The 12,879-nt window shown below is 29.3% G+C and overlaps 1 protein-coding gene and 1 non-coding gene across 2 annotated transcripts; one reads left to right on the top strand and one right to left on the bottom strand.

Annotated features, from left to right (window-relative positions):
- Positions 1-5,127: 5,127 nt before the first annotated feature.
- TRNAT-AGU lies at positions 5,128-5,201 on the bottom strand. The gene has a single exon. It is a non-coding gene; the product is annotated as a tRNA-Thr (tRNA).
- Positions 5,202-8,589: 3,388 nt separating this feature from the next.
- Positions 8,590-10,155, top strand: LOC124921582 (beta-D-glucosyl crocetin beta-1,6-glucosyltransferase-like). Its single transcript, XM_047462257.1, has 2 exons — positions 8,590-9,239; positions 9,305-10,155. The coding sequence occupies exons 1-2, from the start codon at positions 8,657-8,659 to the stop codon at positions 10,093-10,095; spliced, it is 1,374 nt and encodes a 457-aa protein (XP_047318213.1). The 5' UTR covers positions 8,590-8,656; the 3' UTR covers positions 10,096-10,155.
- The last annotated feature ends 2,724 nt before the right edge of the window (positions 10,156-12,879 follow it).

The raw sequence follows: 12,879 nt of genomic DNA, 5'->3' as shown, positions 1-12,879 counted from the left end.
AGACCAAATAAATTTTCTAAAATAAGAAATAAGTCTAATAACAATAGATGAACAATTAGAAAATCTCAAATTACAAGAAAAAATTGTTCTACTAAGAGACCAATTTTCAATAGATATTTGCAATGAACATCCTAATGCTTTCTGGGATAGAAAGAAACATATAGTTTCACTACTAGGGATGACAATGGGTACTCGTATACCCGATACCCGTGGGTACCCGATGATCAGGTTCGGGTATTTTAAATTGGGTTCGGTATCGGGGTCGGGGATGGGGAGTAAAAAATATTACCTGATCGGGTTCGGGGTCGGAGATGGGAAGTATTGGAAACTCAAACCCGATACCCAAATATATTAATATATATATATATATATATATATTGATAAAATTTAAATATCTTTTCAAATTCCAAATAATAAGTCATAGTCATCATTAAATAAATATATTAATTATTTTATCGTTGTTACTTGCATATCACACATCACACCTTAACATCATTAATTAATTTGTAATAAATATTTCTCTCTCTCATAATTAAATACTCTTAATTTTAATTCTTCATTATAAATTCAATCTTACTAGTTATTTTAACTTCTATCTTCATCTTCTCTAGATTTTGTTAAACTTTAAGTTTTCAATAATAAAACAAGTAAGTAATGTTTTCATTTGTGTTTGTAAAATTTGATATTTATTGTTTTAATTTTATTTAATAAAATTATAATTGTTCTTCATCTTTTACTACTTATTTATTAATTTAATTTTCCATCTTTGTTTTTTAGTTTCTTCTTATAATTTCTATAGGTCTACAAGATACATATAAAAAGTAAGTAATAATTTTAATATATATTTTTTTAGTTTCAATATTGTTATTTTTAAAGTTATTTATTATATTGTAAATTATGTTTTGTTTTTATTTAAGATAAACTAATTCTTACAAGGGCAAGTGTTTTAAGGTAAAATTAAATAGTTAATGTTTTAAGGCAAAAATAAAGGTTAATTTTTTAAAACAAAAATAAAGGTTTTTTTTAAGCAAAAAATGAAGGCTTAATTTTTTATGCCAAAAAATAAAATGGTAACTCCCCTAATTCTTTTATGAGAAATGATTAGAGAGGAATTTAGGTGAGGGAATAAGAAACTGAATGACGTGGCATAATCTATTCGTTGAAAAAATTAAATAATTTCTCTCTCTCTTCTCTCTTTCTTCCCATTTTTACATTTTTGAACGGTGATGTCAAGTCATTCCCTCTCCCATTCTCTCCCAAATTCCTCTCTCTATCACTCCTCTTCTTTTATTTTATTATGTTAGAGAATAAAAGTTCAATATATTACTTATTTATTATTTTTATAAATATTATATATAAGTAATTTTTTTTATTTTATTATGTTAGAGAATAAAAGTTCAATATATTACTTATTTATTATTTTTATAAATATTATATATAAGTAATGAATTGTTTGAAGAAGATTTGAGGTATGTTATTAGTTGAATACTATCTTAATTTTATATTTTTTATTTGTTAATATTGATTTTTTTATTATTAATTTTGCAGGTTGTAATTTATATGTGTTTGAAAAAGTGTATTCAAGAAGGATTTTTTTTTTGAGAAAACTGATTTAATAAATTTTTAAGTTTGTGTTTATTTAAAATTTTTGTACTATCACTTTTAGATTTATTTGTATTTTTGTAATATGGATGAGTTTATATTATATAGTGTAGATGATTAACAATAATGATAAAATATTTATTAATAGTTTTAAGTCATTTATATTTTGTAGTAACATATTAGTTAATATAATATATTAAATTTATGCAATATTATACAATTTTAGTTTAAATGTGTTAATTAAAATATAATATTTTTTTAATATTTAGTATCGGGTAATGGGGTACCCATCGGGGATCGGGTACCCGACGAATAGGGGATGGGGATATAAATAGAGATACCCGTCGGGTTCAGGTTCGGGGTCAGGTTCGGGTAGTAAATTGAAAATCGAGTTCGTGGATGGGTAATTCACTACCCGGCGGGTAGGGTACCCGTTGCCATCCCTATTCACTACCCTATGAGGAATCTTTTAATGAAAAGAATATTCCTACAAAGGTAAGACCTTGCCAAATGAATTCAGAATCTAGAATTATGTAAGAAGGAGATAGATACTCTATTATAAAAAGGATTGATAAGTCCATCACAATCCCCTTGATCATGTACAACTTTCTATGTGAATAAACATTCAAAAATTGAAAGAGGAATACCAAGGTTAGTAATTAACTACAAACCCCTCAACAATTTCTAATAAAAAAATATCTATTAGATAGACTATATGATAGTTTAGTATTTTCAAAGTTCGATTTAAAATCGAGATATTGGAAAATTTTTATTGAAAAATCTGATAGATATACGACATCATTCATTGTCCCTATAGGACATTATGAATGGAATGTGATGTCATTCAGATTAAAAAATGCTCCATCCGAATTCCAAAAAATTATGAATAATATTTTCAATCCTTATAGCACATTTATAATTGTTTATATTGATGATATACTAGTTTATTCAAAAAACAATTGAAACTCACTTTAAACATTTAAATATGTTTAAAACAATAATAACTCAGAATGGATTAGTAAATTCTAAGCTAAAAATGGATCTTTTTAAAACAAGAATAAGATTTTAGGTCATATCATTGAGAAGAGAAACATTATTTATATTAATAGAAACATAGAATTTGCAGAAAAATTCTCAAATATAATTACTGATAAAACACAATTACAAATATTCTTAGACAACCTCAATTATGTGGCTCCATACTATAAAAATCTAACAGAAGATACAACAATCTTATATGATAGGCTGAAGAAAAAACCCAAAACCATGGTCAAATCACCATACAGATGCAATTAAAAGAATTTAAAATAAAGTAAAAGTACTTCCTTGTTTGATGATAAGTAATCCAAATTGGGAAAAGGTAATTGAGACTGATGTTTCTGATATAGGATTCGGTGGAATATTGACTTAATTAGATCTAGAAACAAAACAAGTCTATATTGTCATATTTCATTCAGGAAAATGGAACGATTCCCAAAAAAAGTATGCGACAGTCGCCAAAGAAATACTCGCCATCGAAAAATGTGTTTTAAAATTTCAAGACGATCTATATAATCAAAAATTTATTATACTGACAGACTGCAATGTAGCTAAATTTATAAATAATATAAATAGCAATGGTATCAGAGTATTTCCAGTATATAAATTGAAATCAATAATTTTAAGTGGTCTAGCCGGTTAAAATGTTCACATTTTATGTTTGAGACTAGGTCGATTGAGATTAGTAATTGGTTTATCGATGAATAAGAGGCCAATAACATTTGAATTGGTGGTTAGTTTTCCAAGGGACAAGAGGTCGATTCTGGTCGGTGGTTGGTTTGTTGAGAAATAATAGAGGCATGTGAAAGTGTGATTGAGATTAGTGGTTGGTTTGTTGAGAGATAAGAGACATGTGAGGCCAGTAACATTGGAATTAGTGGTTAGTTTGTCGAGGAATAAGAGGTTGATTCAGGTCGGTGGTTGGTTTGCCAAGAAATAAATGAGGCGTGTGAAAATGTGATTGAGATTGATGGTTGGTGATTGGTTTATCGAGTGATAAGAGACATGTGAAAGTATGATGTCATGTGATGGAAAGGTTCATTGGGATTGGTGGTTGGTTTGACGAGAGATAAGAGGCGTGTGAAATTAATGAGGTCGTGATATTATAGTTCAATTATGATTAGAAGTATGTAATAGTATAAGGTCACAATATTAGAGGTCGAAGGGATTAGTGGTTGGCTTTCTTAGGGGATAAAAGGCATGTAAGATCGAGATTGGTGGTTGGTTTGATGAAGGATAAGAGATCGGTAACAAAGGATCATAAGATCATGAAATTAAAAGTCGATTGTGATTGGTAGTTAAAAGTATATGTGAATGAGGTGTTGATTTGATCGAAGTGTGAGGTCATGATATTGTAGATCGATTGAGATTGGTGATTGATTTACCGAAGGATAAGAGGCGTTTGAAAGTATGAGGTCACGAGATGGAGAGGTCAATTGAAATTTTAGTGGTTTGTTTGTCGATGGATAATAGACGTGTGAAAGTGTGTGAGGTCACAATATTAGTAATGAGAGTTGTCCATTAAGAAAAAAAATGATGGTTAAATGTGTGATTGAGATGGTTGATTGATCGAAGTGTAATTGTGAGTTCACGAGATGAGAGATTAATATGATTGGTGGTTGGTTTGGTGATTGATTTACCGAAGGATAAGAGGCGTTTGAAAGTATGAGGTCACGAGATGGAGAGGTCAATTGAGATTTTAGTGGTTTGTTTGTCGATGGATAAGACGTGTGAAAGTGTGTGAGGTCACAATATTAGTAATGAGAGTTGTCCATTAAGAAAAAAAATGATGGTTAAATGTGTGATTGAGATGGTTGATTGATCGAAGTGTAATTGTGAGTTCACGAGATGGGAGATTAATATGATTGGTGGTTGGTTTGGTGATTGATTTACCGAAGGATAAGAGGCGTTTGAAAGTATGAGGTCACGAGATGGAGAGGTCAATTGAGATTTTAGTGGTTTGTTTGTCGATGGATAATAGACGTGTGAAAGTGTGTGAGGTCACAATATTAGTAATGAGAGTTGTCCATTAAGAAAAAAATGACGGTTAAATGTGTGATTGAGATGGTTGATTGATCGAAGTGTAATTGTGAGTTCACGAGATGAGAGATTAATATGATTGGTGATTGGTTTGCTGAAGTGAGGTTAAAGAGATCACAGTAATAATATGAGATGGTTGATATCTAGCTGGACTAGCCTATCCTTTATACCGCCCCCGGCCTTCATCCAGTAAAAGATTAGCTTGTGCCTCTCCCGCCTATGCCATAAACCAATCCTTCTCTCCGGTTTTTCTTTTCATTTGTCGTTAAATATATGAATGAATTTATTGGTTTACCGAAGAAGTGAGGGTAAAGAGGTTGGTGTTATGATGTGATTGTCGTTTTGCAAAAAATGATGGTACTGTTGAGTGTGCAAAAAAAGTTAAATAAATGTTTTTCTTATCAAAGGTGAGTATTGTTTATTTCAACTTTATAAATTAAAAAATAATGCTCTTATTGAGAGTTGAACTCAAGACCTCCCGCTTACTAAACGGGTGTTCTAACCAACTGAGTTATAAAAGCTTATATATTTATAGAAGTCTTGAACTTGTAATTTATAATTTGCAAGTGCAAGACTCTAACCAATTATCTCACTTCGGTCAACCAATAATCTCATTTATATATTTGTAACCATCACATACTTCCCAATCGATCTCTCAATACCAATCTCGTGACCTCATTTCGAACATTTTACACCAACCAACAATATTATTCACATATTTAACCATCACATGTCCCTAATTAGAACGAACTTTCTGGTATTTTTCATTTCTTTGGTTAGATGGAGTCTCGTCCAGTAAAGAGAGTTGTAGATTCGTAGAACAGAACATGAGACCTTAACTTTAAATTAACGATAATAATGACGGTTTCAAATTCATTCAGAAATTTCGACCTTTCTTTACCAATCTCCTCTCATATTATCAATCTCTGTTATTTCTATCTTATATTATTTGGAGTTTTCTCTAAAGTAATTATGAAGTACTTATCTAGACTATGAAAACTGAAACAACTGAATGTTACAGTTCTATAGTCTATGTATTTATATAGATGCTGTAAAAGACATCCCAATTTTTAATAAATTTGGTGAACTAAAAAGCTACAAAATAAGGTGAATATTGTAAACAAGTTTTTATATATTTCAAATATTAAATGTATCATCTCCATATTGATCTTGTGATCCTTGACCGCTCCTAATTGATAGCATGTTGAAAACAAGAACAAGATTACCGCTCCTAATTGATAGCATGTTGTAAATAAGAACAAGATTGCCTGGTTAGATTTTTAACTTGTAAGAAGTGTTAAGAGTTTGATTAAGATATATAGGAGATTTAATGAGGCGAGATATAATCTTTCATTTTAAGATATTTTTATCAATTTGGAATTAACCACAACAATAATCAGTTAATATGGCCAATCATCTTTTGCACAAAAATATCACTATGTTTGGGTAAGTCACTCTGATCATTATAGGAGCGAGCATTTTGTGGTTTTGATAGTTGATATCCTTTTATTTATATATATATATATATATATATGTTGGAATTTAGACTATGTAGATTATTTCCATTATATGAATGGAAATGAGAATTCAAAAACAATTCTGAGAATGGGTGAGTCCCAAGAATAAAATCGAGTTAGTGGATTTGTCCACATTGGTAAAATAGCAAAATGTATCATTTTTCCATTAATCCAAGTGGGGTTTAATTTATTTGCATAATGCATTTTATTGCATAAAAATAAATAATATATTTGGATTAAATATTAATTGAATGAGTCAGATAAATGGGTATTAATATCAATGTGCAAATGAGAAATTTTCAATCAAATGCAATGATAAATGCATACGTTTGAAACCTTTCACATGCAATTGATGAGAATGCAATTGATTGCATTAATTGATTTTATTCCTACGTTAAAAAATTAGTCATTATGTTGATTGGCTAATTTATCTTTATATATCTCAATTGATAATATGTTGTTAAGGAGAGATATAATCATTACGGAATTACATAGTTTTTTATCCTTCAATCACCCTAAATGAATTTTATTAGTTTTTATTTTCAACATCACAAGAAGCTAGCTACTTCTTAGTTTTTCAGAAAAAACCTTCCATTGATCATTTTAATTGTGGCTTCACACAATTCTGCTTTGATCCCGGTGATAGTTCAGGTATGTTGGTCAAGTTCGTTGTGTAGTGATTCTGGTGCTGAATCACTACTAGATTCGTTGTACCCTGGGAGACAGCCATCTACGATAAGCTCCAGCACAAACAGGAGATGGTGGAACTGTTTTAAGGGAAATGTGCTAAGCACATGCCTCGAATCAACATCTCAATCGGTGATTTCGTTCTTTGTATATCTGATTTATTTTTATTTATTTGTAACACCATTTTATATATATCTTCTGTTATTTCAAGACAAGAATACTAACAAACAATAATCAGTTAATATGGCCAATCATCTTTTGCACAAAAATATCACTATGTTTGGGTAAGTCACTCTGATCATTATAGGAGCGAGCATTTTGTGGTTTTGATAGTTGATATCCTTTTATTTATATATATATATATATATATATATATATATATATATATATATATATGAGATCTTTCTTTTGTCCCTTCTAGACGATCGGAAAAAAAGAAATGGTTAATATATTCAAGATAATTACGTATTTACAAAATACCGTCTCAACTCATCGTATTTCATCAGATCCAGGATGTGATATGGTTCCGAAGGATGAACCGGATATAGACAGTTCCAATAAGATTTCATTCTTGAACAAATATCAATTTTTTGATTTATTTCATTTATTCCATGACCGGAACAGGGGAAAATACACGTTACACCACGATTTTGAATTAGAAGAGAGATTTCAAGAAATGACAAATATTTTCATTCTATCAATAACCGAGCCAGATCTGGTGAATCATAGGAGATTTGCCTTTTCTATTGATTCCTACGGATTGGATAAAAAACAATTCTTGAATGAGGTATTCAACTCTAGGGATGAATCGAAAAAGAAATCTTTATTGGCTCTACCTCCTATTTTTTATAAAGAGAATGAATTTTTTTATCAAAAGATCATAATAAAATGGGTCTGAATCTCCTGCAGTAATGATTTGGAAGATCTTAAATCAAAAAGAGTGATATTTGCTAGGAACAACATAATAGAGGCAGTAAATCAATATAGATTGAAAATCCAATATAGCACCTATAGGCACATAAAAAATGTATTGAATTGATTCTTTTTTAGGATTTAAAGAGATTAGGATACTGTGAATCATAGAACTATAATGAAATATCCAATCAACCTACGTTTAACGAATTTGAAAAAGAGTCTGAAAAAATAGTTTGATCCTCTTATATATATATATATATATATATATATATTTTTAAAAATGCCAACTACATGTTTTAATGTTTTTAGTATTGTATGAAATGGGTATTGTATGTTTAAGATTTTGATCATTTGTGCTTTCACAAATTTGGTTGATTTGGGTAGATTTGCATATTTTATTGTTTAATAATATATTTGTAAAACTCAATTTTTTTTTAATCTCAAAAAACACATTGATGCAGCTAAATTTTTAAATTTAGACCATTGCAAATTTGTAACATCATATACTTTGTTAGAAATGAAAGTCCAATTATTACTTATATTTTCAATCATATTACGATTTGAAAAAAATCAATTTTTTTTAAAGGTTCAATTTTAATTTTGAGATTTGAAATAGAGTTGGATGACCAAACTAAATAGTTACATAAAGTAAATATTTAGGTGTCACTAAACATTTAGGTGTCGAATTGCATTGTCCCAACCTTGCACGTGTTTGTGAGCAGGAGCAGCCATATGCTTCCAATTAATTCTAGCTGTCGATGTGCATGCTCCTCAGCCATTCTTCTTCTTCTTCTTCTCACATCTTCTTCTAACCTAAAAAATCTCAAACCCACCTACTTTGGATTGATTCAATTCAGATGGAGACGAAGAATCCACGCTTGAATATTGTAATGGTCCCATGGCTAGCCCATGGCCACATCTCTCCTTACTTAGAGCTTGCCAAAAGACTTTCCAACAGGAACTTCAAAATCTATCTATGCTCAACTCCGATCAATCTGAGCTCTATCAAGAAAAGGGTCACCCAGAAATACTCTCATTCAATCAAACTCATCGACCTCCATATCCCATCTCAACCAGACCTTCCTCATCCCAATTTCCACACAACAAATGGCCTCCCACTCCACCTCCACTCAGTTCTCAAAAGAGCCATGGACATGGCCAGTCCATCTTTCACAGAAATCATTAAAACCCTCAAACCGGACATACTCATTTACGACTTCAACCAACAATGGGCCTCAACCGCCGCAGCATCAATTGGGATACCAGCAGTTCAGTTCCTCACCAATAACGCTTCCTCCCTCTGTTATGTCCTCCTTTTATTCAAGAAACAGGAAGTTGACTTCTCTTATCCCGTCTTAAATCTTGGAACTCACTGGAACCGACAGTTTCAAAAACTTTTGAATTCAAGTGCAAATGATCAAAGCCAAGCTCAAAGTGGAAGTAATATTCCTATTTTTATGCTATTTAGTTTAGATTTCATAAATTATAATAATATATTTCAACAGGCACAGGCATTATGCCCACGAGTAGAACATGCGACATCACACTCATGAAGACTTTTGGAGAAATGGAAGGGAAATACATCGATTACGGGTCAAAACTACTTGGCAAAAAGATAGTCCCCACAGGTCCTCTGATTCAAGAGCATGAAGTCTCGGAAGATAATAGCGAGATCATGGAGTGGCTTAACAAGAAAGAGACATCTTCAACTGTTTTCGTATCATTTGGAACAGAGTTCTTTTTGTCTAGAGAAGAAACAGAGGAATTAGCAAAAGGGTTGGAGCTAAGTATGGTGAATTTCATTTGGGTGCTTAGATTTTCCTTTGAAGAGAAGATTACAGTTGAAGAAGCCCTGCCCAATGGCTTTCTTGAGAGAGTAGGAGATAGAGGACTTGTTGTTGAGAAATGGGCTCCACAAACTAGAATATTGGGACACCCAAATGTTGGAGGATTTGTAAGTCATTGTGGGTGGGGTTCTACAATAGAAGCTATGTCATTTGGGGTGCCAATTCTGGCTATACCTATGACCCACGAGCAACCAGTGAATGCAAGGCTAGTGGAGGAGATTGGTGTGGGTTTGGAAGTAAATAGAGATGATAATGGAAGGTTTAGTGGAAAAGAGATTGCAGATTTGATAAGTGAATTGATAGAAGGTGAAAAAGGTAAGAAAATAAAGGATAAAGCAAGAGAAATGAGAGATAAAATTATAAGTAGAGGGGAAGAAGATATTGATGGTGTTATGGAAGAATTGTATAAGCTTTACAAGAACAAAATTGATGGGGAGAGCAAAGCTTAATTAATTGTCCAATTTTATGTTTGTTTTATGTTTGTACCTTGGTAATCTTTATTACTCTATCATTTCAAAAGTAATTTAAAATTTGTATTCCATTTTCTTTATAAAATGTTTTGTTAATTTAAGATCAAAGGACACTAATATAACATAAGATTTTCTTTTCATTAATAACCTTAGATTGAAATCAGTATTATGAGATATATATATAAAAGTAAAAACGATCAAAATTTATTAATTAAAAGAGTTATTAATTAATCGAAATTTATAGTAAAATACTTAGTTTACAAACACCTTTAAGCTTCTACTTACAGTATACAATGTAATGTATATCAAATGAATGACTCAAACCTTCAATATCAAAATATTTCTTATTTAAACAAGATCAAAATATTTCTTACTTACAGTATACAATGTAATGTATATCAAATGAATGACTCAAACCTTCAATATCAAAATATTTCTTATTTAAACAAGATCAAAATATTTCTTATTTAAACAAGATCAAAATACTGTAGGTTAACACAAACAAATCATACACACAACATGACTTCCCATCTTAAAGGTGTGAAAAAAACAACAATGACAGACGAGATTCGAAGAGCATTATGCAAGCACAACAAGGATAATCCAAGTCTCACTCAAAAGTAATTGCAAGAATGGGTTCATAGTAACTATGGTTTGCAAGTGAGTCAAGCGACAATATCGAATATAGTTAAAAAATCGAAGATGTTCTGACTTACCAAAAAAAAAAAGAGTTGCACAGTTGTTGACTGATGAAGAAATTATTGAAAGCGTTATTGGAATTAATAAAGATGATATCGTTGAAGAAGATGATGAAAGTTCTACAATGGAGCCCCCTTCGCGAAACGAAGCTATTGAAGCGGCAATCACATTGAACAATTTCTTGTTGAGCTATGAGAAAACAACACCAGAAGTTCTTACCATGCTAATGAAAATTAAAGACGACATTCAAGGGGAAATTAATTTCAACAAAAAAACAAAAGACAATTGAGTCATTTTTCAAAAAACCTTCATAAATCATTAATGTAATATGCTATATATAAAGAATTATTAATTTATATTTTATATGGGGTCTAAAGAAATTATCAAAAATGTATTATCTTATAATTTTAGCGAATTATTAATTTAGCACCCTATTCCCGAGTCGGACCGGCCAAAAATATTATCTTAGAGAGTTTATTAAATAATCGAGTTTCTACTTTTTTATATATATATATATATATATATATATATATATATATATATATATATATATATATATATATATATATATATATATATATATATATATATATATATATATATATATATATATATATATAATTATGGTACTTTTATAAATTATTAATATCATATTTTCCTAATTAAAAAATAAAAATTTGATAAATAATATTTTTTTTCGCATTATATATATAATATTTTTTTAATAAATATGAATAATTTGTTAGTAAACTGATTAATTAGTTGGTCAAAATTTTAGATAAAAAAATATATGTTTATATAAATACATCAAATTACAAATTTAACTTAAGATGAAGAGAAAACGACAAAGAGACCTGTCCCAATAAAATATAGATGTTAGGTGTGAATTTGAGGGAATCTAGAAACTTAACCCAATATGTGGTATATATATATATATAAAATGAAAAATTCTTTCTATTTATTAGAAAACAAATTAAGTTTAGTATGTATCTATAAAAAATAAAAAGAAATAAAATTAGAAAAGTTCAATTCTTTCTATTTAAAATGTTACTATATTAGTATTATTTCATCAAAAAAAAATTGGTAATTTGTATGGTTCCTTCTTAATAATTAACATTGTTAATGCATAGTCAAATTAAACTTTCAATTACACCCAGGAAACAATACATTGTAAATTTAATAGATGCACTAAAAGTTTTATAAAATTAATTATCCTAACATGTTATTTGTTATCCACCACCACACAAACAAAAAAAAAAGGAAGAATTAAGCACATTTTTTTTTTTATAGAAGAGCTATGATAACTTATTAATCAAGATGTAAATAACAATAACTTTTCAAAAAACAATTTAACTCAGGGTTGTTTTGGAAACCATTCAACTCTGCATGTTAACATGTTTTGAAATCATTTTTTTTTAATTGTATTAAGTTGAAATGAGATTAGTTTTCAGGTTCTTCAAAGTTTTGGGTTCGTTTTCTTCGGTTTTGTAGTTCAATCCAAAACCCGAATCGAATTTAATATTAATTTTGAAGAATTTGTTTTTTTTATTACCCATAATATCAATTCAATTTTCAATTCGAAATACTCAAATTAAAAAAAAATAAACAAAATAATAATAATAATAATAATAATAATAATAATAATGGTGAAGGAGATGGTGACATAAATGCGTTGATGGTGAGTGATGCTTATGTAAATGAAATGAAATGAAGACTAGTCAGATGATGAGGTAGAAGAACTAAAATTAAATAATTTAAACTTCAAAATATAATTAAAATAAAAAAATGAATTATTAAAATTTAGATTTTTGAACCCAATTTATAAATTGAATTATAAATCAAATTTGAAATTAATAAATCGATTTAAAATTCAAAATAAAGTTAAATTTTAATTTAGGTAGGAGACCAAATATTGAACAACTTCCTAATACATACTAATCGTTGAGTTATTTGTATTAGAGGAGAAAAGTAATAATAATAATAATAAAAGAAATGGAGGAAGAAAGAAGAGTCACTCTAAAGAAATAAAGGACAAAAATTAAAAATAATTACAATGTGGTAACA

Source organism: Impatiens glandulifera, chromosome 1 (genome assembly GCF_907164915.1).
Source record: "Impatiens glandulifera chromosome 1, dImpGla2.1, whole genome shotgun sequence".
NCBI lineage: Eukaryota > Viridiplantae > Streptophyta > Magnoliopsida > Ericales > Balsaminaceae > Impatiens > Impatiens glandulifera.
Note: the sequence above shows the minus strand (reverse complement) of the source record. Positions and strands in the feature narration are given on the sequence as shown.